The sequence below is a fragment of the Vombatus ursinus genome, unplaced genomic scaffold (genome assembly GCF_900497805.2).
Source record: "Vombatus ursinus unplaced genomic scaffold, bare-nosed wombat genome assembly UNPS02014809.1, whole genome shotgun sequence".
Classification (NCBI taxonomy): Eukaryota; Metazoa; Chordata; class Mammalia; order Diprotodontia; family Vombatidae; genus Vombatus; species Vombatus ursinus.
In genome coordinates, this window is record NW_020954587.1 from 12207165 (window position 1) to 12232848 (window position 25684).

The following is a 25684-nucleotide window of genomic DNA, read 5'->3' on the forward strand; positions in this document are numbered from 1 at the left end:
TTTTCACTAACCTCTGAAATTTAACACTTCCCTTTTATTGTGAATGTAGTCAATAAACATTATTCTGAGAAGAGGTACAGGCTGGCTTCACCTGCCTGGCAAAGGGATCCATGACACACAAATAAGGTCAATAACTAAGTGATCTGTACCAGGAAAGGGAGTGGAAAAAAGACATGGAAAGTTCAAATTGGAAGATAATATCAAAAAAGCATTTGTATTTAGCTTTAGAATATGTTTTGTATTACTATTTAAATATGGGAGTATCTGATATTCTGAGAATCTACATTAAACTATGAAGACAGAGTACAGAAGTCTGCCAAGCAGGGTCTCAGAGACTGTCTGGTGACTCTATTTGGTCCTTCATATTGACTTCTTAGCTCAGACTGTTAGAGATAGAGAATCCCAGAGATGGAAGAGAAATTAAAGATTATCAAACTCACAATGCTTAAGCAACTGTCCAGTTTTCAGCATCACCAAAAAGTAGTTATCCAAACAGCTAAGTGGTGAAGTACAGTGACTGACTTGCTAATTGGGAGGACCTGAGTTCCAATCCTGCTTCACACACTTGCTTACTAGCTAATGTTACCTTGGGCAAATCACTTAAACTCTCTCAAACCTCAGTTTCCTCAACTGTAAAAATAGGGATAATAACAGCATCTATTTCATAGGATTGTAGTGAGAATCAGCTGAGATAATACATGTAAAATGCTTTATATACCTTAAAGTGCTATTTCGATTAGTTATTTATTGTTATCATCATTATCTTCCACTTGAGCTTAGAATACAAGAATTACAAAATCTTAGAATAGGAAAGGACCTTGAAGGCCAAATAGTTCAATTTCTGAGTAAATGGAAATACTTTCTGCATCATTGTCAATTGAGCAGGTAGTATAGGTGGGGGATGGAGGGGAATGGTATTGGAATGTTGAAGAGGGGATGAGCTATTTCCTCTTTGGCTTCACTCTCCTGTCCTTTGCTTTACTCCTACCCTCAACACATAAATCATACAGAACAACAGTACAATAACAATGATTACCTAATTTGTCTCAAAACAAGGAAGAGAAAGTAACCTTGCTGTCTCAGGTTTCTTTTAAGTTTGCTTTAATATCTATGCCATGATTATAATATCTTTATATTATAGATATGCAATCTATAATATTTAGATCATGATTAAATATTAAAATGTTTGTATTAATCAGTTGAATGCTGTGTTGAGGAAGAGGTGATTGAGAACAACTTACGAGGGAAAGAGATTGAAAATTGCTATACGTACCAGAGCAAGGTTTGTGGCTGGGGAGGGTCATAATCAAAGGCAGGAAATTTATATTTTAAAATGCCCAGAGAAGAGAGAATACATTCACTAGAATTTCTCTCTCTCTCTCTCTCTCTCTCTCTCTCTCTCTCCCCCTTGTTCTCTCTTTCCATATTATAACACTATGTACGTGTGTATGTACATTTAAAATCAAGTACTCTGTTAAAAACTTACTAGCAAGGTGAGTCAGATATCAATCATTACCCATGACCTTAACAAAAACCACTCCCTAGATGGGTGTAGCTGAGGGTGGTTAGAAAGTGACACCCCAAGGGAGAAGTAGTTTGACCCACATTTAAGTGTGTGCATGTGGTGGAGGGTAGAGCGGTGGTAATGGTGCCCAACAGCTCTGCCTGATTACTCACTATCCCCTTATGCCAAAAAAAAAAAGGCAAGAAAAACACTTTTACATAAAATTCCCAGATCTTTCAGGTGAGAAATATATCAAAAGTATCCTTTTACTCAGTAACACTTCTATCATTTATGCCTAGGATGCTAGGTCCCCTTGAGTTCTCTCTCTTTTTTTAATTAATTTATTTTGATTTATCAATAATCACTTCCATAAGATTTTGAGTTTTAAATTTTTCTCCCTCTCCCTCCCCACCTCCTTCCCCAAGATGGAGTGCAATCTGATATAGGCTATATATATACATTCATATTAAACAAAATGTTAGTGATGTTGTAAGTAAGAATTAGAGGAGGAGGAACATCATAGGAGGAACCATCAGAAAGAGGAAACAAAACACAACAGAAGAAAAAAATAGCAAATAATATAGTCCCTTCTTTGAATGTGGATAGCATTTTCCATCATGAGACCTTTGGAGATGTATTAGATCCTTGTATTGCTGAGAAGGGTTAAATCTATCAATATTAGTTATTGCACAACATGGCTGTTGCTCTGTACAATGTTCTCCTGGTTCTGCTCACTTCACTCAGCATCAGACCATACAAGTCTTTCCAGGTTTTTCTGAAGTCAGCATGTTCATCATTTCTTAAAGCATAATAGTATTCTACTACATTCATATACCACAACTTGTTCAGCTATTCCCTAAATGATGGGCATCCCCTCAATTTCCAATTCTTTACCACCACAAAAAGAGCTGCTATGAATATTTTTGTACATTTGGGTTCTTTTCCCATTTGTATGACCTCTTTGGGATATAGCCCTAGAAGTGCTATTGCTGGATCAAAGGGTATGCACATTTTTATAGCCCTTTGGGCATGATTCCAAATTGTTCTCCAAAATGATTGGATCATTTCACAACTCCACCAACAATGTATTAGTGTTCCAATTTTCTCACATCTTTTCCAACATTGATCATTTTCCTGTTTTGTCATGTTAACCAATCTGGTAGGTGTGATGTGGTACCTCAGAGTTGTTTTGATTTGCATTTCTCTAATCAATAGTGATTTAGAGCATTTTTTCATGTGACTATAGATAGCTTTAATTTCTTCATCTGAGAACTGCCTGTTCATATCCTTTGACCATTTATCATTTGGGACCCTTGAGTTCTCTTGCTGAGATTTCAGGGAGCTCAAAAACTTCCCAGTTCCCAGCAAGTGTCATTACTTGTCCTTTATACTAGGAAGAAAAAAAAAAGCTCTCTTAGGAAACCTGCTTTGTATTCCTTCTGTAAGGAAGGCTTTTGAATAATTGAAAATAACTATCATATCTCCCTAAATCTTTTCTTCTCCAGTCCTGAGCCTGAGTCACTGGAATGGTCTATGCCAGGCTTTGATCAGAACATGTAGTGTTGAGAATCACCTATATAAAAGAGAAAATGGAAGTTATGGGATCATAGGCTCTTGTATTTGCCCTATTTCAATCAAGCCCATGTGACTTAACTGGAGACACCAAAAACAAATGAGGTAGGGAAGGGTATGAAGAAGGAAGGGTTCCAGGGGCAACTCCATTCCCCCTCAAAAAAATTGTGGCAGCAATATTTCCAAAACTCAGATAGCTTGATGCCTTCCTTTCCCACCCCAAGCTAGGACCAGGATAGACAACTCTAGAACCAGATGGGAAAAGTCAGTGATGTCACCAAGAAGACTCAGGCATAATTACCATTTGGCCATGGAAGGAGTCTTATAAGAAGTACTCCCAGGACATCATTAAACCAAGCTCTTGCTGGAACTCATCTATCTCCATTCCCTAGAACTCTAGATGTGTTATAGGGATGGATGGGATCCTGCACAGGGTCAGAGGCCCTGATTATTTTCTCACCTCTGAAGTCTCAGGTAAGGGGGTGCTAGTGTTGGGTAATTCTCTTGACCAACAGGAATGGAACCTCTTGGGAGAGGGATATCCAATGACTGTGGGTCAAAGATAGGAGGCCCAACTGAAAGCAAAGAAATGCATTAACATGCTAAGAAAATTGCTGGTAGCAACTTCAGCTTTTTAGGGTACAGACCTCTGGGACTTTTTAGTCCTGCTTATATAATACGCATTTAATTAGCAGCATTCTGCAGCAATTTAGCATAGATAAATAGCATCTTTCATAGGACAGGGAAGGATAGAGAAAAGAGGAAGCAACCAGAGAGTGAGCATTTGCCATGCAGCTGACAGGAATTTGTTATCAGAATGAGAAGATATGCCCTGATCATAAGCATGATATAAGGGGAAGTAACCAAATACTTTTACAATTGTGAAAGAAGTCCTTTTAGACAGACCTGTAATGGTTTATCTCCGAGGACAAGTAGTTGTTACAGCAGTGGAGGGATTGTCTACTTTGCTGTGTCCTTGCATGGTTTGTTAGGTTTTATTTCTCCTTATTTTCCATATATTAGTCCACCAAGTGATTGGGGGTATTTCTACATTGTTAGTCCATTAAGATGTTATGAAATGATTAAGGTTCCTACTATTCTCCTCATACTAATTAGCAGGGAAAATGGAAATTCTGATCCTGGAAGGTTTCAGACAAGAAATATTTTAGAATCTAGATAAAGGATGAGGGCAAGTAAGAAAGGGGACAAAGCTAGGGTTTATATAGGGCCCATGGATGGAAAAAAACCAGTCTCAAAAAACAGATTACAACACAACCTAATTAGATTTTTGAGTCCACATTTCTCCACCATTCACTTGAGGTGGAGTTGGAGGAGGCAGAAAGTGGGAGGGAAAGAAGGGGATGAAGAACAAAAGAAACAAAGAAACAAAGGGGAGAGAGGGATGGAGTGGGGAAAGGAAGCAGAAATTTAAAAGGTGGGGAAAAAGGAAGGGAAGGAGAGAATGCAGGGAGGGAGAGGAAGAAAAAGGATGATGGAAATGACAGAAACAGAGAGAAATTCAAGCAACCAAATCTGTTCCTATTTCCATTCTATTCTCTCCTCCCACTCCCACCCACCCCCCCCAGCTAAAATCACTGCATAAACTAATAAAGTAAGCCTCGAGCCACAAACTCTAGTTCCAATTCCTTCTAGGATTGCAGTACACTTCTCAGCAGCCGCCCACACCCCTTTCCACATAGGTCCGGCACTTTTTTTTTTTAACTCACTTCACCCCATTAAACCCCTCTCATCACTCCCCATACCGTTGTTTTATCTCGTTGTTACAAGAGGATATCCACTACCCTCCCAATACTTTAGGGTTGCAAAGAGAGGCGTCCTTAAAAGCATGGCCCACCCTCTCCTAGAAATTCTAAGTGATGTGTTCCTAGGGGAGTCAGACACGGTGGAGCTCCTGGAGGAGGAAGAGCAACAGCGTTCCAGTGAAATAGGTAAGAAAATGAAAGGGGGGATGCCTCTTGTTTCTGCAGCCTTCCGTATCAGAATTGCGAAGGAAACTTGGTTGAGTCCCATTAAGACAATGGTGGGGTACTTTAGAGAAGGAAGCAGACAGAAAAGCCGCGTGGAATCCTGATTACTATTCATGCTAATAGCGCACATTTATATATCCCTTTAATATTTACTAAGTCCTTTCTTCACAATGATCCTAATGAGGAAAATGAGACTCAGAGAATTTAGGAGACTTTTCTAGATGTTATGAAATGCCTTGCATCCTCCACCTTGGTTATAGGAAGGGTATGTGGATTTCTTGTTTCTAACATTATGGAAAGACATGGGAGAAAAGTGTCACAAAATATGGCGATAATAATTCCTGTAATATTGCTTGCACTAAGCTTCTTTCTTCCTGCCAAAGAGTTCAAACTGCTTTCAGATTCACTGTCTCCTTTTGCTCCCACCATCCATTCCTGTGATGTAGGAGAAACAACTAGAGCACCATGTCACTGATGGACAAATTAAATTAACAGAAGAGGCTAAATCATTTGTCCAAGGCAATAATAATGGAAAGAGAACCAAAACTCACAACTTTGACTCACTAGATTTAGAAAAAATCAGAATTTATAGGAGAAACAAGAAGTTACCAGGTACTTGATTTTTATTGTGAATTTGTATTTTCTGGGTTCATTTCCATTTCTTGTCACAGTTGTGGTACTTGAAGAAGAAAGAAGCACTGAGGTGATATCTGTGGACTCTAGTGAACAGTCGCTTTGCTCATCACCAAGGCCCAGCAAAGGTTTGACTTTGAAATTTTTTTTATAGAGAAATTCTTTGAAAACATTTAATTCCAGCAACTGGGCCATGTGAATATTACCAAGCATTTAAAACCATTGTATAACTATATAAAAAACAAGATCAAGATGTACAAATGCTTAATATAAGTCAGAATTGAGTATTTAATACACTAAAACTGTAAAAAAGGAAATGGTTAAACATGATACTATCTTTGTATCATATATATGTATACATATATATATATATATATATATATATATACACATCGTCTTCAGACATAAGCAACTTTTAATGTAGGTATCTTTGTAGATTTTAAAGAAACTTAACGTGGAGAAGGACAGAGCTCCATTACCTGTGTTTTCTTCCAGATCTTATTGCATATGAAGTCATGGTTAACCAGAGAAATATAGAAGGTAAGTTTTCCCAAATCTTCACTACAATCAAAGGAATATCCAAAGCCTCAGCTGTGACAAGTCACCATCCATTTTTTTGTGTAACATGACAGAAGTATTGTAGCACAGTGCAAAGAGAGCTGCATTAGAAATAAAAAGACCTGGGTTCCATCCTGATTCTGTCACTCTCTGTGTGACCAGGTCATTTAACCTCTTTAAACCTTGATTTCCTCACCTGCCAAATGAAGGGGTTAGATTATATGAACTTTTTTTAAAGATATCTTCCAACTGTATGATTCTATGGTACCATATTAGATACTATGAAGTTAAGAAAATATATATAAATTATATATGTGCCTGTGTATAGATACAGATATATCTCTATCTCTAGATATATCTAGAGATAGATAGAGATATAAAATAGGGGCAGCTAGGTGGTATGATGGATGGAGTGTTTAGAGTCAGGAAGACTCCTCTTCCTTAGTCCAAATCCAGCCTCATTCACTTACTAGCTGTGTGAGCCTGGGCAAGTCACTTAACCCTATTGACCTCAGTTTCTCATCAGTAAAATTAGCTGGAGAAAGAAATGGCAAACCACTCTAGTTTTTTTGCCAAGAAAACCCCAAATGAGGTCACAAAGAATCAGACAAAGTGGAAGCAACTGATCCACAACAACAAATGTATTACATTATATATTTTACTTAATTTATTTTTATTTTCAGTTGTAAGTTCTCTCTCTCCCTCCATATCCACTGAGAAGGCAAGAAATACAGTACCTATTATATATATGAAGTCATGAAAAATATTTTTCCTCATTAGCCATGTTTAAAAAAAAAGTAATGAAAATAAAGTTTAAAAAATTGCTTCAATCTGCACTCTGACACCATCAGTTCTCTATCTGAAAGTGTATAGCATTATACATCATGAGTCCTTTGGAATCATGGTAGCTCACTGTATTGATCAGAATTACTATGTCTTTCACAATTGCTTATCTTTACAATCTTGCTATTATAGTATAGATTGTTCTAGTTCTGCTCGTTTGCCTTTGAATCAGTTCATATAGGACTTCTAAGGATTTTCAAGCATGTATATTTTAACATTATATTTTGATTACCTGGGGAAAAGTAACAGTTCTTAATGAAAACAACACAAAGCAAGAAAAGATAATTTGCTGGAATACTTTGCAAAAAGTAGATGTTCTAGGAGACAAGAGTAAAGCAGAAAATCATAGGTCTTTGGAGTAAAAAGGGAATTTAGAGGTCAACACCTTCATTTTATAGAGAAGGAAACTGAGGGAAATTGGGGAAGAAAGTAGAATCCAACAAGTCAGCAGCAGAGCAAGAACTGGTGCCTATGTTTCTAGACCTCTAGTCAAGTATTTTTTCCACTATATCACACTGTTGCTCTTTGGATTGCAAGATCAATTGAGTATGTAGTTAAAATAAGTGGTTATAAACTAAGGCTATTTTTCTTTTTTTAAGTACTGAATATCCGATTATAAAATCATTATGGAACAATACTACCAGGTTTTTAACCTTTAAAAAAGTATATGCTTTGCTGGTATGAAAATGAATACTGTATCCCATATGGATAGCAGAGGAGTGTCATTGTATATAAACATTATACTTTAAACACATCAAATGTCTATTTTAGATCTTTGCATATGTTGTGGCAGTTTCCAGATTCATACACAACATCCCTTATTTGATGGAGGAATGTGTATTCAATGTAAGGTAAGCAGACATAACTCTGACAAGAGGAAGTACAAATTTAATAAAGTTTACATGGATTACATTTTTAAGAAGCAAAAATATTTTCATGACTGACCTGTTACTATTTCCCAAGGACAACTTCTTGGAGTCATTCTTCTTATATGATGAAGATGGGTATCAGTCTCTTTGTACAATCTGTTGCTCAGGGGAGATACTGCTTACATGTGAAAATCCCAATTGTAACAGGTAAGAAGGCACAAGTAACATGGAAACACATTCTAAAAACTTGACCCAGCTTCATTCTTATATAACTTGAGATGGACCCGAAAGGTACTTGCTGGTGTAAGAAAATTGCCCATCTTGCTTAGAAGCTCAACCTGGATAGAATTCTTTCTTTTCTTCTTGTTGTGCTCCCTCAGATCCTTTCCTTGGAAGCTCACAATTTTAATCTCAAACATTTAGAAACTTTCTAAATAAATATCGGTGAACAGCATTCTTGTATTTTGACCCCCCCAAAAAAATCTATTTTATGTGTACCTAGTATAGTGGGAAGAGTGTTGAATGTGGAGTCAGATGCTGGGTTTGAATCAGCTTTCTGTTTTGTGACCTTGGGCAAGTCACATGGCCTGTTTCCTTATCTGTGAAATGGGGATGGTAGAATGGGGATAGATTCTATGATAATTATTTTTATTAGATGACCTCTGTGATCCCTTCCATCTATAAATCTTTGATCCTATGAGTGATGAGGAGAAGCCAACTTAGGAACTCCATGGCAATTTGCAGAACAGGACATACTATGAGTGGTACAACAGAAAATCTCCCCACCTCCATTGTACTCCCCTGCACATATCACTACTATATTAATCTTTCTGAAGTATCTGTTTGATCTGGTCACGTCCCTGCTTAAAAGCTCTCAAAGGCTCCCCATTGCCTGCAGAATAAAAGCCAGTCTTCTTAACCTGGCACTCAGTACTCTCCACAATCTATCTTCTACCTACCTTTCAAGATTTATCTCCCATTACCCCCTACACCATCCTCATTTCTGTCCACATTACCCTCTACTTATTCTTATTCTGTTCTAGCAAAACTAATTCTCTTATTGTGCCTAGAATTTACCTTACATTGACAATGTCCGTGCATTTCATCATTAGACTCCATAGGTTTTACTCCCATCAGAACATCCTATACACACAAGGTGTCCCAAAAGTCTTAGTGCAACTTTCTTTTATTAAAAGCTTAACATTGCCCTAAGATTGGTGGGGAGGTATACCATATTTATCCAAAGCCAACAGCTGCTTCAAATCCAGCTCAGTATCCTCTTCCTCTTTAAAGCTTCCTTGACTGCTCTAGCTGTAAGAGCTCTCTTCCTTCTCTTAACCCTCAAAACAAGAGTCTGCATGCTTCCTTTGGAAGTTAATCAGACTGGCTCATAATGTGTCTTCCACCGTTGCCTTGAACTATTGTTTGCAAATTTCGTTATTTAACTGTTCCAGAATTAAGTTTCTTATCTCCCCAGACAGTTGACCTCTGACACATACTGACTGCCCTAGGCAAGTCACAAGCTGTCAGGCAAACCTGATCCCCTGTAGCCCTGCCCAAGCATAGCACCTAGTTCACTGCTGAACAAATAGTAAGTACCCAATCAATATTTATTGATTTTATTTGAAATATAAGATATAATCCCTCACCCTAATGTTAAAAATAACATATAAGAATTATAAATTGAGGCTGCCCAATAAAAATTCAGATTGAGCATAATTCCTTAGTGTGTTTCTCGCAAGCGAAAGGACACCAAAGTCTCTCATTAGAAGTTCACAGGTGATTCTATGCTAAGAAGCCCTTCCAAAAAAAACAAAAGAATTGGAACTCAAAATTTTGAAAAATGAATGTTAAAATTGTTTTTACATGTAATTAGGGGAAATGAAATATTAAATTAAAATTTAAAAAGTAAAAACAAAGAATGATTTAATTTTTAATTAGAGGAACATCTCTTTCCCACTCCTCAAATGGAAGAGAATTCATGTACTTGATTTGCTAACAAAGATTGGTGGTGGAAAAAAAGAAACTTTTCTCCCCTTGAGCTTTCCCTACATCACCCTGGCCTGTCATCATTTTTGTTTGTTTTTGTCCATACTCAAAATTTCATCAATGTGACAGTTTCCAGGGTGAAAATTTCCTCTATTGATATAGATAGCTAACATCTCTAACTTAAAGAATTGCCTGACAGCTTGTGACTTGCCTAGGGCAGTCAGTATGTGTCAGAGGTCAAACCTTGATTTTAAGACCAGCCTTCTGTCCACTATACCAGGTTGTCTTTTGTATGTACTAAACAAAGATAAATAGAGCCTTCAAGCATCAATGATTTGGCCATGGCACACTAAGCACTGAGCATCTAAGTTTATTCACTATACTCATCTCTCATATCCTTAGGGGCCACTTATTAGAGAGTTTCCCTTCCCTGTCCTTTTTTCTCATTGTGTTTACTTTCTCCTTTGAATTTTGCCATTTCTTAGCTAAAAATTCTCTGCTCAGACCCCAAGCTCTTTGGCAGACAGGTGATTGAGAAGTCTAATTGAGAAATTACATATATACTTTCTAACAAAACAATTCCCTTTTAGTTCTGTGTCCTGATATTACCTATAAATTATTTAGGTCTCCCCTCATTGCGTTCCACAACTTCAAATCCACTTCTGATGCCCCAACTCCAATAACTTTTAAATAAAATACAAGTAGTTCAAAACTTATTTTTTAAATGAGTCCTTCATGTGCCATTCTGTCTGTGATTTTTGTCATGCAGAGAAAAAGCAAGCCAATCAATCATGGGGATATTTCTGAGTTGTCATGGAAGAACTCTAATGAATATTTTTGTTTGGTTGGTTGGTTGGTTGTAGATGCTACTGTTTTGAGTGTGTTGATGCCCTTGTAAATCCTGGAAGTTCAGCAAAATTTCAAGCAATGAATAACTGGAGATGCTTCTTGTGTCTACCCTTGATATCAGAAAATGGACTACTGAAGAAGAGGAGGAAATGGCGGGAGAACCTAAAGGATTTCTATGATCGAGAGTCTGTAAGGAACATTACAACTTTAAAAATTAATAAATGAATAGAAGAGATTTTGTTAAGATTAATAGACCTGAAATGTGGCTTACTTACTTCTTCCTACTATCTATATGTACTATCTATGACCACTCATTTAGTAAATGTTATATTTTTGGTCTTTTAAATTCATTTTCTATCTATATTTTCCCTTCCCACCTTCCTCTTTTCTACTCCTCGTTAGTGAAGTTCCATTTCATAAAGTTGCATTTTGTGTCCTTCTACTTGCTAGAAACACACTAAGGAATTGTGCCCAATCTGAATTTTTATTGGGAAGCCCCAATTTATAATTCTTATATCTGTTATTTTTAACATTGGGGTGAGGGATCATATCTTATATGTCAAACAAAATCAATAAATATTGATTGGGTACTTACTATTTGTTCAGCAGTGAACTAGGTGCTATTTTTAATAAAAAAAAAAACATAAAAGGAAATTTTTAATAGTAACATTCCTGCAACTTTTTCCCCTTGCAATCTTGCTGATTAGGCACTTCCAACAAGTGGGGAAAGGTACTTGTTGGAGAAACAGAAATTTATCTTCAGTTGTTCTTAAATTCCAGCAGGTGGAAGCAAAGACTAATCCACTGGGCTTTTAAGGGGCATCATCTTCATTGTAGTCTGCTGCATTCATAATCCAAGCAGGTTCTCAGAAAACAGACTTTTCCAAGAGCTAGGAGGAAAACTCTTAACATGCCCCTAAATTTAACCTTACATTGACTCAGAGAAAGGGTGGAAATAATTGACAAATGAGTGGAAGTTAAACTTTTTGTGGGTGATTAACAGGTTCTTAATGCAGAATTATCAGGAAGTTTTGTCTGGCCTTAATTCATTACATTTTTTGCATTCATTGGGACTTCTAATTAAATATAATATTACGCAGAATACCTGCTCCAAATTCTTTAAGTTAACATTTTAAAGGGAATATCAAGTTATGTCCAGTTATGTCCTCCATTGCATTGAAAATCAGCTTCATCAGAATAATGAAGGAGAGGTGCAGCTAGACTGTATTTCCTCTGAAAATATCTAGGGGTTCCAGTGGACTGAATAGTCAATATGAACCAGGAGTGTTATTTTATCTATTTATTCTTTTGTCCATTTGTTTGTTTACTTATTTATGCAAAGAGCTATGGTTTCATTGGGGTAGGTAACTTCAGGCATGGGCAGCTTGGTGATACAGTGGATAAAACACCAGGTCTACAGTCAGGAAGACCTGAGTTCAAATCCAGCCTCAGATACTTACTAGCTTTGTGACCCTGGGCAAGTCATTTAACCCTATTGGCCTCAGTTTCTGCATCTGTAAAATGAGCTGGAACCTCTCCAGTATCTTTTCCAGGAAAACTCCAAATGGACAAAGAGTCAGGCACGACTGAACAGCAACAACAACTTCAGGAAATGACCTCTCTTCATCAGTACAGATCAGCACCTTATAATGTTTCAGAACTTCCTAGAGCCCTTAGAGCTTGACTCCAAGGCCAGCACTCTATCCCTTTCACCATGTTGCTCCTCAGTAATGGGAAGCAGCAGCCAGAAAAGTTAATGCACTCTCAGGCTATGTTAAGAGAAAGTTCAGTGGCCAAGACTAGGGAGAGTATAATCCTGAAGCGCTTTGGTCCAATCAGACCACATCTGGTCTATTGTGTTCGATTCTGTGTGCCACATTGTCAAAAAGACATTGATAAACTGGAGAACATCCAGGGAAGGGCAGCCAGGATGGTGAAGATCCTTGACATCATGCCCTATGAAGATTTGTTAAAGGAACTAGACACGTTTATAAAATCTGGAAAAGAGGAAGACTTGGAAGGAATGCTAGCCATCTGAGTAGTTGAAGGGTCACTAAGTAGAAAAGGATAGAGTAGATAGAGCACTGGCCCTGAAGTCAGGAGGACCTGAGTTCAAATCCGGCCTCAGACCAAACACTTGACACGTACTAGCTGTGTGACCCTGGGCAAGTCACTTAACCCCAATTGCCTAAAAAAAAGAAAAAAAAAGAAAAGGGAGGACACGTGTATTTAATCAGCAGCTACTATGTTCCAGGTACCATGCAAGTACTTTACAAATATTATCTCATCTGATCCTCACAACAATCCTGGGAGCTACGTGCTATTGCTATCCTCATTTCATGGTAAACTGACATAGACTTGACTGGGGTCACACAGCTCAAGAGTGTCTGAAGCTAGATTTGAACTCAGGTCTCCTAGACTCCAGGTCCAGTCCTCTCTTTATCCACTGCACCACTAAGTTGCTTCAGTTCTGCTCTACTTTTCTCACAGATGAAAACTAGGAGCAATGTAAGGAAGTTTTTCCTTGCCTCAAACCTAAATCTAACACTTTGAAACTTCCAAGCAATTAGAGCTGCACAAAAATAAAATAAGCTACCTCAGGAAGTAGCTGGTCTCCTCTTAGTAGTGGTTCAAGGAAAATGTTATTAAGAATTTTATTTGTAAGGGATGTGATGAATTAGATGGCTGAAATTCTGAGATTAGTAGCATGGTAGGAACCAATTGGACTGAGAAGAGTTGGAGCTAGGGATTAGATATGTAATTACACTGATATAAATAGCTCCCTATAAAGGATACTGCCTTTACCAATATAGATCAGCACCTTCTCTGAAACTTATAGATTTAAAGAGTGGCCTAGAGAATGGAGAAGTTGAGTGACTTGCCCAGGGTCACAGTCACTATGCATCAGAGCCAGAATTTGAACCAGAATCTTCTTAGCTTCAAGGTCAGCTCTCTGGCCTTGGATTTCCAGTAGTAGCCACTGAATCCTAGAAGTCTTCAGCTCTCAAGAATTCTTTAGCTGTGGCCAAGTGATTGGTGTTCTTCCTTTCTCAATATCAGCACTCACTCCCAGCTGAGATAGTATATAACTCAAGTATTTGGTAAAAACTCTACAGATCCAACACTTGTTGCCTGACAGCTTTGGGTCATTGGCTTCTGACTCATCTAATATCTTCAGTGGTCTTTCCTCATGCTCTTCCAACTGTTTTCCAAATAAGGTTAGAGTATCCAGATGCACTGATATTTCCAAGAACTTCATTTCAACAAGCAGGGTTCTTTAAAGAGGCAATTAAAGAATCATGGTCATTGTAAAATTATTAGGGAATCATAACTGTTCCTAAGACATTGAAAAGTGGCAGAAGCCCCATAAGGTCTTTGGAGCATGTGCTGGCATTGGTAGAATTCCACTGGACAGATGAAGGCATCTTCTTCTCATCTTCTTCTGCCCTGGAGATCTGGTAGTATCCACTTACAGATCCAACACTAAAAAAATTTGACTACCCAACAAGCAGTCCAACACACTTGTCTCTTGTCACACGACACAACTCTTATCATGGTGTACTGATCCACCTTACTTCCTTTATTCAAAATCCAAAAGTTCACACATACCCAGATCTTCCCTCTCTTTTTCTAAATCTCTACTCTAAGCAAGGCACCCAGACTACAAGACTCTGTGATGATTCCTTCATGGGGTTCCTGAGTTGTTCCTGAGTTGTTCTGTCTCTGAGAGAGCAGTTTTCTGAGATTATTCTCAAGAAGGGCAAGAGTTAATGAAGCAGGTTGTATGTGGTTCTCTTTGGATAGATCCTACTTATGGAGTGAGATTATACCAGTTTACATGCTGAGTCCCTTCCTCAGATAATCCTTCTGTTCCTCAGCCATGAGTCTCCAAAGTTGAACTTCTCACAATTTACCCTTTGATCCGAAAGGTCCAATGTTTCTTTGATGCCCCAATATAGTACTGTCCTTTATCTCTCTGTAAGCTTCCTCAAAAGAAGCACGGGTTGTCAGGGTGTTTAAGTATTACTGCCTGCTGGTAAAACTCTTCCAGTTGGTTCCAATCAACACTGAAATTCCAGAGATATTTTCTGAGGCTAGACTTATCAGGGCCACAGTATTCATCTTCTCACTGACACCCATGCCTTCCTGGAAGGAACTCCAAAGCTCAGCTTCTGAGGGTACTTGCTATTGGCTCTCTCCATGAAGCAATCGGCCTCCAGTTCCCATTTCAAGCCCCTTTTTACTTTCCCAAAAATGGCTCTGTGCATTTGTGTCTTTAACAGGCTTGACCTGACATTTGATGACATCTGAAGGATTTGAGAAGTTCACCCTTTGGTTTCTATGGTCCACACCTGAGAAAAAGCCAAAGAAAAATGCAGAACAGCCCTTGCCTGCACCCACTCTCTCCTTTACTGTCTATTTTCTTTACCAACTATATCAAATCTAAGTAAGTAATAGACTCTGTGCACACACAGATGGCTGCAACTAGTGACATCCATAACTTTTTTTTTTGTGAGACAATTGGGGTTAAGTGACTTGCCCAGAGTCACACAGCTAGTGAGTGTTATATGTCTAAGGTCAGATTTGAACTCAGGTCCTCCTGACTCCAGAGCCAGTGCTCTAGCCACTGCGCCACCTAGCTGCTCCTCATCCATAACTTTCCTTCCTTGTATCCTAGTACAATCCATGCTCTCCATGGATCCTGCTCCTTTGATCACTGCTCTATGAAATAGTTCTTCAGCATTGCACAGTGAGACACTTTTCCCCTTCCTGTTGAAGATTATCAAGGGATTTCACATAGCAATCACATTTATTCTCAAACTAGCTTCTGCAAACATTCATGACTTTTGTGTTGCATCTTTTTTTCTTTTCTTTTTCTTTTTCTTTCTTTTTTTTTTCTTTTGAAGCAAGTGGGGTTAAATGACTTGCCCAGGGTCACATAACTAGGAAGTGTCTGAGGATGGATTTGAACTCAGGTACTCCAGGACTGGTTATTTATCCACTATGCCACCTAGCTGCCCCTGCATCTTCAAATAAGAAATGAAAGCTCAATTATCTGAAGCTGCTTCTCCTCCTCCTCCTCCTCCTCCTCCTCCTCTTCCTTCTCCTCCTCCTTCTTGTTCTTCCTCCTCCTCCTCCTCCCATTTCTTCACCTCCTATATCACCTCGAAGGTATATCCTAGCCAAGACTAAGGGGCTTCCTTTCTTGATGGTCAGAAGCATTCCTCTGAAAAATACCCTGGCCCTCCCTATCGAATACATTGTAACTCTGGGATTGGCTAACAGCCAGCCCCCTGTGACTAGACCCTGCCATTGTTAGCACTTGCTCATTTACTTCTAAGGGAGGTGTCCTTCCCTTGAATAGGTTTCTTACATTGTCCATTCAGCTTTCCCTAGAAAGAGCTTAACCTCATTCACCAATTTCTTTTCAGCAATGGGGAAAGAGAAGGTGGTAGTGGAAGTAAGGGGCAGAAATTAATTTTCAATGATTTTTTTTAAAAGGGAAGAGAACAGAGTCTACAAACTGTAGGCCAGTGAGTTTGAATTAGATTCCTAGGAAAAATTCTAGAATGGATCATTAAAGAAACAGGGAATCTCTTTTAAAAAGGGAAATGGTGATTACAAAGATCCAACTTGTCTTCATAAAGAATAGGTCATGCCTGACTAACTTCATTTTTCTTTTTCTCGGGATTGCTAAACTAGTAGAGTAGGAGAATGCCACAAATATTGTTCACTTGGATTTTAACAAAGATTTTGACAAATTAACTCATGCAAGTTTTGTGGAGAAGATGGAGCGAACCAGATAGATTTAGATTCAGAGCTGGTTGGATGGTCAGACTCTGAACAGTTCAACGTCAATGTGGTAGGATGTTTCTAGTGGAGTACCTCAGGGATCTGTGATTGGCCCCTTGATGTTTAATATTTTTATCATTGACTGGGATAAAGGCATAGATGGCATCCTCATCTGCAAATGATGCAGGTCAAGGAGGGATAACTGAGGCTGTGGATAAGAGTCAGGATCCAAAAGGATATTGACAAGCATTGGGTTGAATTTAATATGATGAAATTCAACAGAGGTAAATACACTTAGGGTTACTCTTGGGTATGAAAAAATAAACTTAATTATATATGTATATATTATTGTTTTTATTATTATTGTTATATTAGGAGGGCCTATGTAGACAGCAGTTGTTCTAAAAATTACCTGGGGATTTTAGTATACCACAAGCCCTATATGAGTCAGCATACTGATGTGACCAACAAATATGCTAGTTCAGTCTTGGGCTACACTGAGAGGGCCATATCTTACAGGATTAGAGAGGAGGTGGTCTAACTGGAATCTGCCCTTTTCAGACCTCATTTGGAGTGTTGTGTTCAGGTCTGGACAGTTTAAGAAATACTTTGAGGGCAGCTAGGTGGCACAGTGGATAGAGCACCAGCCCTGGAGTCAGGGTGACCTAAGTTCAAATCCAGGCTTGGACACTTACTAACTGTGTGACTCTGGGCAAGTCATTCCACCCTGTTTGCCTTAAAAAAGACATGATAAAATGGATAGTGTCCAGAGAAGGACAACCAGGATGGGATAATAATAACAACAACAATAATGACTGACATTTATATAAGTGCTATACGAATATAATACCATTTTATCTTCACAGTAACCTTGGAGGGAGGGGTTATTATTAATCCCATTTTACAGATGAGTAAATCGGGGCAAAAAGGATGAGTGATATACTCAGGATTACATAGCTTGTAGGTATCTCAGTTGGGGTTTGAACTCAAGTCTCCCTGACTCCAGGTTCAGCATTCTATCCACTGCACCACCCAGCTGCCTCTATGGAAGGATTTTATGCTGAGATAGGGATAAGGAAGTATAAAATATGAAGTGTGGAAGTATATCCATAAATTACTTTGTTGTCAAAACAAAAGCCATCAACAAAACTTTAAAAAAAACCCTTTGATAGAGCAAAATATAGGCTTAAAGGATATTGTTCAGTAAGATTTCTCCATATATTGAGACCATGCAAAAATCACTGAGAAACACAACAGAAAAGATAATACAATCAAAGAGGCAACATAGATAGTGTGTTGGAGTTGGAGTTAGTAAGACCTGGGTTCAAATCCTGCCTCAAGCATTTATTACCTATGTGACCTCAGGCAAGGCACTTAACCTTTAAATTGAGAGGATTGGGCCTGATGACATATAAGGTTCTTTCCAACTCTAAATCTATAACCTTATTAACTTTGTTCAATGACACAATAATCATTAATGTCAATGATATTATCCAGCATAGAGCCCAAATGGAAGAATTCCCTGTAGACCATGAGGTTTTCCAGGTGTTCCTCTTTGCAGATTACATTAGTTTGACATGACACAGCCTCCTAAATGAGATCCATTAGTCATTCAATAGAGTTTGGCCTAACAATTCACACAGGAAATATCAGTTGATGTGGTTTCACCTCACTCCTTGCAAATTGGCAATGATCAAAAACAGAAACAGTCATTAGTGAGGGGGTGTGGGAAGACAGGCACACTGATGCCCTACTGGTGAAGCTGCAATATGATCCAGATAATTCTGGATTTCAAGTGGAAATATTATGCAATATAAATGTGACTAAACTGTTTATGCTTGTTGATCCAGCAATTTCACTAGAGTATGTAACCCAAGGAAATAAAGGTCTTATGTGCACCTCAATATTCATAGCCACATGCTTTGTTGTAACAAAGAACTGAAAACAAAGTGGTTGCCCATTGATTGGGGAATTTTTTTTAAATGGCACATGAGTATAATAAAACAAGGATATAAATACAATAAAATATTATTTTGCTGTAAAAAATGACAAATTCTAGGAATTCAGAGAAACGTGAGAAGATTAATATGAACAAAGATTAGCAAAATATGCAGAACCAAGAAAATAATATATACAATGACTGCAGCAAAGTAAAATAATTGATTCTTAAAAAGTCATTATACTCTTGAATAATGAGAAAACCAATGAAGATCCTAGAGAAGAGAATAAAAAACTATCTCCTCTCTCATGGTAGAACTATTAGAAAAGATGACAGGCAGGCATTGTCAGGAAAGATTTCTGTATCAAATGTTTTTGCTTAATTGTATTTCTTTGTCACAAAGGAAAGTTAAATATGGTAACGGACTGAGAAATGACTATGATGTAAAGACAAAGAGCATAAAGAAAATATTCTTCAATAAAAAATCAACTGATGAAGAATATCTACAGTTCAGACTACTCAGCTAGATGGACTGATCCATCAGAACATATCTGGGACAAATAACTTAAGATGTAAAATAAACTAGGCCCAAAATTGAATAAGAATAGATTGAACTGGCTTACATTTGGGAAACTCTAGAGCACTTTCAGTGACATCTCCCCCCAAGCTTCTCACTAAAATAAAATCCTAGTACCAATGTTCTTCCACTGATACTCTGTGGCTAGGAACCATGGAATACAGAGTCTCCAAAAACATCTCAATTGCAATTTATGTAAAGGATAGTAGCTATCCTACTAACAAATGCTGAGAATGTAAATATATTATAACATACTACCCATAATGAATTGTGCACAAATGACATTAAAAATCAGTATAGAAATTTGTGGTTAGGAGTCGTGTAGTGAGAGGTAAGGATAATAGAAGGATAGTTCATGTTTTGTACTGGTATTCATAGAGATTTAGAGAAAGGTTTTACCCATATTGAAGATTTGAGGGAGGATTTGGGTATGTTGTTGCATGGGATGAGAAGGCTTGGATGGGTTATGATCTGAAAAACTGGGAGGAGTTGACAATCCTCATTTTACAGATAAAAAAAACTGAGGAAGACAGAGGTTACAAAGTTAAGAAGTTGAGGCAGGATTTGAGCTCAGGTTTTTCTGACTCTAGTCCAGTGCTCATCCACTGTGTCATCTAGTTGTTTATCAGGACAACAATGAAATTGTTGTTTGAGTCAACATCATCCTACTTCCAGATTAGACTGCAATATGCGTACTCAGAAGTTGGCCAAAGGAACTAATTATATTGGCACTCACTGACTGCACATCTGTCACATCTGGTTTTGATTATCATGGAAACGCACAAACAGCCGTGACAAGGAACTGTGTGAGCTGCTTTTAGATTCTCCCTCAGTAGCCTCTGAAAGTTGTGGAACTTGCCTGTATGTCTCAGAGAGTAGGGTCTGAATTCTCTCCACATATGATGAAATCAGAGCAGCTGGTACCTGGACTATGTGTGTCAGAGTTACGACATGTTTCAGATTTCCTAAACTTGTTGGATTTATTTCTTAGACAGTATAAATAACCTGTTTTATAGATGGCAGCTAGGTGGCACATTGGATAGAGGTCCTGGCCTGGAACCAGGAAGTCCTGAGTTCAAATCTGGCTTCAGACACTTACTTGCTATGTGACTCTGAGCAAGTCATTTGTCTCTTCTCCCTCTGCTTCAGTTTTCCTCAGTCGTGAAATGGGAATAGTAATAGCATTTCCCAGGACTGTTGTGAGGATCAAATGAGATAATATTTGTAAAATGCTTAGCACATAGTATGCACTTAATAAATGCTTGTTTCTCCTCCTTCCTCTCTCCCTGACCGCCTCCCCCACCAACTGGTGTTAGAAATAGCTGTAGCACTAAGATAACAGACCTTGAACTAGAAGAGAACTCAGCAGCTACCTAATCCAAACCTGTCATTTTATAGAGGAAGAAACTGAAGTCCAGTGAGGGAACCATCACAGAAATAGTAAGAGCTCTGAAGGTGGGGTTTAAATGGATCCTAGGTCTTCTAGCTCTTGGGTCAACATTCTTTCCAGTATCTAGCACTGCTCTGGTGAAAAAATTGGGGCAACCAACAGGCATTCATTAAACACATAATTACTATGTGCCAGGCCCAATGATAAGCATTGGGAAATCAAAGACAATGGTAAAATGGTCCCTGCCCTCAAGGAGCTTGTATTCTATCAAGGAGACAACATACAGCATATAGGTATTTGCAAAGTAAATACAAGAGAGTTTTGGGTTTTTTTTTTTCCTGAGGCAAGGCACTAGCAGCTAGGAAGTCATACTTTTTTCTTTTTTGTGAGGAAATTGGGGTTAAGAGAATTACTCAAGGTCACATAGGTCATCCTGACTCCAGGGCCAGTGCTCTATTCACTGTGCCACCTAGCTGCCCCTTAGAGAGTCATCCTTGAAGGAAACCAGGGATTTCAAAAGAAAAAGGGGAGGAGGGAGGGCATTCAGGCATAGGGTGGGTGGGTGGCTAACAGTACAAAGGCATAAAGATGAGAGATGGAGCAATATATGTGAGGAAGACCATGTAGGTCCGTGTGGCTGGGATATAGAGTCCAGGAAGTAGAGCGATAAAGTAAGAAAATGAGAAAATTAGAAAGCATTCATGTCATGAAGGGCTTTAAATGCCAGAAGCATTTATATCTGATCCTAGAGGTAATGTGGAGTCACTATGACCACTATGACCACCACTATAATAGGTAGTGTAGTGAGTAGCTGGGTGAGGGGGCCAAACCTGTGCTTTAGAAAAATCACTGTGGCAATACTCCCTACTCCTTGGAGTAGGAAAAGACATGGTGCAGAGACCAAAAGTCCAGACAAAAGATAATGGGGACTTGAACTAGTGTGGTGGCTGTGTGACTGGAGAGAGGTAGCATATGCCAGAGATGTCAGTCAATAATAAGTAAGTGATTAAACATTTATTAAACACAACTATGTGCCAGGCACTATGCTAAGCACAGACATTGTAGAGAGAGAAACAAAAAACATATATTTGGCAAGTTACTGGACATGTGGAAAAAGGGAGTGAAGAATGAATCTAAGGTTGGGAATTTGGGTGACCAGAACAATGGTGATACTCTCAACTGTGATAGGGAAATTCAGAAGAAGAGTGAGTTTGGGGGAGGGGGTTATAATTAGCTCTAGCTTGGAGAGAGTAAGTTTGAGATGTCTATAGGACATCCAATTTAAAATACCCAAAAGGTAATTCATAGTGTTGAAACTGGAACTCAAGAGACTGAGGATGGATTTATAGCTCTCAGAGTCAACTGCATAGAGATGAAAATTCAACCCACTGGAATTGATGAAGTCACCAAGTGACAGCACATAGTGAGAAAAAAGAAAGTAGCCTGGAACATAGACTTAGAGTATCCCTGTGGTTAGTGTGTGTGACGTGGATGATGAATCAGTAAGAGACAGAGAAAGACTGGTCAGTCAGCTGTCTACGAATCGATTGCTCTTTCCACTACCCCATGAAATGTTTTCTTTGCAACTGTGTGAGGGAGATAATATATGTGTGTGTGTGTGTGTGTGTGTGTGTGTGTGTGTGTGCGTGTGTGTGTGTGTGTATCTGTGTATATATATATGTACATATGTATGTATGTATTTATGTTTATATTCATCATAGTTTTACATTTGAGAAAATTGAGGCTTAGATAAGTTAAATGACACACAACTAGTACATGTTGGAGTCAGTATTCAAATTCTGGGTCCCTTGATTCCAAGTCCAGTATTCTTTCCACTATACTTCAATGTAGCCAAATATGTCCTCACACTCTTCAGGTAGCAGCCAATTTGTGTTATTCTTGATTCTATGTGAAATCTTAGGTGATGAAAGTAAAATATTTATGCCCTGATCCAAAATCACTTTTTTTTAACCTGAAATCACAAAGATAGTCTAGGTTTATTACTATGAATTAAAATAAATGGATGTATTGGAAGGAAGAAGAATTGCATGTTGTTATTGAGTTATTTCAGTCAAGTTTGACTCTTTGTGACCTCATTTGGGGTTTTCTTGGCAAAGATACTGGAGTGGTTTGCCATTTCCTTTTCCAGATGAGGAACTGAGGCAAACAGGGTTAAGTGACCTGCCCAGGGCCACACAGCTAGTAGGTGTCTGAGCCTGAATTTGAACCCAAGAAGATGAATCTTTCTGACTCAATGGGTGGCACTCCATCCACTGTACCACCTAGTTGCCCCCATTGCACAGGAGGAATTGCATGGCATGTGATCAAATAAACAGCAAACCTTTCTAAAGTTATTTCTCTACTTATTTCTTTGTTTACATTGTTGTTCATTCTTCATTTTCTAAGAGGACCTATAACAAATGTTTGTTTATATATTAATACAGCAGAGACCTCTGGAAATGTATAAAACCATGCCTGAATGGAAGCGAAAACCAATCCAAGTTCTATCCCTTTTCGGTGATATTGAGGAAGGTAAATGTATTCACAATCTTATCCAAAGTTGTTTTCTCTTTTAAAATAAAAAAGCTTCATGCTCATTCAATAAGCATTTCATGAGTACTGATTATCTCAAAGGGTCTGGGGGAGATACCAATAAAAGAAAATTTGTTGTCTATCTAATAGACATTCAACAATATGCTAGTCAGAAAAGGAACAGAAGACATATTTCTCTCCCTCAAGGCACTTACATTCCATATAAAGAGAAAAGAGGAATATATATTGCATCAAATTATAAATGCTCCAGTCAGAACTTACAAAGCTATTAATAGTATTGTAGAAATAATGACTCATTTCCATAACATTGGCTAATGCTTATTTTTCATAATAAGCCTAAAAGGTAGGCTTACAGATACAAATACAAAAAGTATTATGTCCATTTTACAGATGATGAAACCGAGCCTCAGAAAGGGATCATAGGATGATAGATTTTGAGCTAGAAAGGATGTCAGAGACTCTCAAATCCAGCAATTCTAAAAATGTGGTCCATGGACCTCTGGCAGCTCTGTTGGTGGATAGATCAAAGAGGGGAGAGACTGGATACAGAGACAATAATTAGAGGCCTATTATGATAATCCAGGCAAGGGTGATAAGAGTCTGGATTAGGGTGGGTTCAGTCTAAATAGACAGAAGAAATGCAGAGATGTTGAGAAGGTAAAATCAGTAAGACTCAGTAACTGATTGGATCTTACTAAAGAATGAAGGCTAATTGCTGTATTGTGCCCTTTGGTTGTGTTCTTAATAGGAATAAAGAAGTTCAGAGGAGGAACAGATTTAGGAGAAAAATAATGACATCTGTTCTGATAAATCTGACAAATTCTGACAAAATCTGTTGATTTTGAGATGCTTCTGGATCATCCAGATTAATCCAGACTGCTAAAGGGAATATCCATAGATTTCCAGCAGTCAATTGGAGGTGTATATGTCCAGTAGTAGAATTGTTGGGTCAAAGGGTATGAACAGTTTGACCAATTTTCTTCCAGAATTATAAATAACTATCCAGAAGGCTTAGACCATTTTATAACTCCACCAAGAACATAGTCATGTGTTTACTTTCCCACAGTCCTTCAAACATTGACCACTCCTCTTTTTGTCATTGTAGGGTATGAGATGAAACTTCAGAATTATTTTTTGTATTTCTCTGACAATTAGTCATTTAGAACATGTTTTTGAAATGACTTTATAATTTTAATTAAAAAAAAACAATAAAAAACTGAAGCTTAAAATGTTTAAAAATTTAACATATTTCTTGGGCTTATGTGTTTGTGTCATGACTCTGTCCAGCCACAACAAATCATTAAAACTATCTACTAGAGCAGGGAGGGATTATAATCGAGATTGATCAAGGGAACACCAACCACAATGAAATCAAACAACCTTGATGGACTGAAGTCTAGTGGTAGGTCTGCTATTAAAAATTAGTAATTAGACTTCTCTTTTATTGCCTTATGGAATCAAAATGTGTATTAATACATAATATGTTCCTTCTTTACCCCATACAGAACTAGTCAAGTTTGGATTTTTAGAAAACAGTTCTGGTAATGGAAATCTGAAGCATCTGGATGATGTAACAGATGTACTCAGGAAAGATGTAAGTAAAATAAAGCAGAATATGTTTGACTAATTTTAGAATTTTGATAGCCCTACTTCTACTAGAAGCGGAAATTACGTACATATATGAGATGTTGCATAATAAAGGCGGAAACCACTATGTTCTGCTAACGTACATAATGCTTTGTCTGAAATACATGGACACCAGTTGCCTCGTTATTTCCCCTGAAAGCTGAAATTAAATGATGAAATTTTAGCATTGCATTCTTTTAGGCATTCAGAATCATGTGAACATTGAAATGAAATCCAAGCTATTCTATAGATATCTCTGACTTCTGCTTCCCTAAATTTCCAAGGTCCCATATAATAGTACTATGATACAAAATACTCATTCATGCGATCATAAGATTTAGAGCTGAAAGGTAATTCAGATTATCTAATCCAATCCCCTTCTTTTACAGAGGTCCAGAGATACTAGCCCAGGGTCACACAGCTAGGAAACATCTGAGGCTAGATTTGAACTCAAAGGTTCCTCACTCCAGGCCCAATGCTCTATCCACTGTACCACTTAGCTGCCTTGAGAACAAATACCCTCCAAAGTCTCTGATATATACATATATGTGTGTGTGTGTGTGTGTGTGTGTGTGTGTGCGTGTATATATATGTATACATATATATATATATTCCTTTAATATATACTGAGCAAACAATAGGTTTGCATATTAATGTATATTACCTTGTACCAGAGCCAGTTTCAAGATTAGCAAACTGAACTGCTATTAGTCATAGCCATGTATTTGTGGCATATTAGAATGAGCCTCAGACAATGTGGTTTAAGTTATGACTCTACCCCTTAGGAGTGTGCAGCCTTGGACAAATCACTTCTACCTCTCTGTTCTTCAGGTTCCTTATCTATAAAAATAAGAATAATAATGCTGCCCTCACAGGGATATTAGAAGAAAATACTAAGGCAGCTGGGTGGCCCAGTGGATAGAGAGCTGGGCCTGCAGTTAGGAAGGAAGTTCAAATCTGTCCTCAGATATTTACTAACAGTATGACTCTGTCTGAGCAAG

General features: G+C 38.0%; 1 protein-coding gene across 1 annotated transcript in view; it reads left to right on the plus strand.

Annotated features, from left to right (window-relative positions):
- The window catches only part of DNMT3L (DNA methyltransferase 3 like), a 110803-nt gene that overhangs the window by 65315 nt on the left and 19804 nt on the right, over positions 1 to 25684 (plus strand). The window contains exons 2-9 of the mRNA XM_027875462.1: positions 4895 to 5025; positions 5736 to 5825; positions 6193 to 6237; positions 7870 to 7949; positions 8062 to 8174; positions 10820 to 10994; positions 22949 to 23036; positions 24563 to 24651. Of these exons, the coding sequence (XP_027731263.1) occupies positions 4895 to 5025; positions 5736 to 5825; positions 6193 to 6237; positions 7870 to 7949; positions 8062 to 8174; positions 10820 to 10994; positions 22949 to 23036; positions 24563 to 24651 (811 nt within the window). The remainder of the gene's footprint in view (positions 1 to 4894; positions 5026 to 5735; positions 5826 to 6192; positions 6238 to 7869; positions 7950 to 8061; positions 8175 to 10819; positions 10995 to 22948; positions 23037 to 24562; positions 24652 to 25684) is intronic.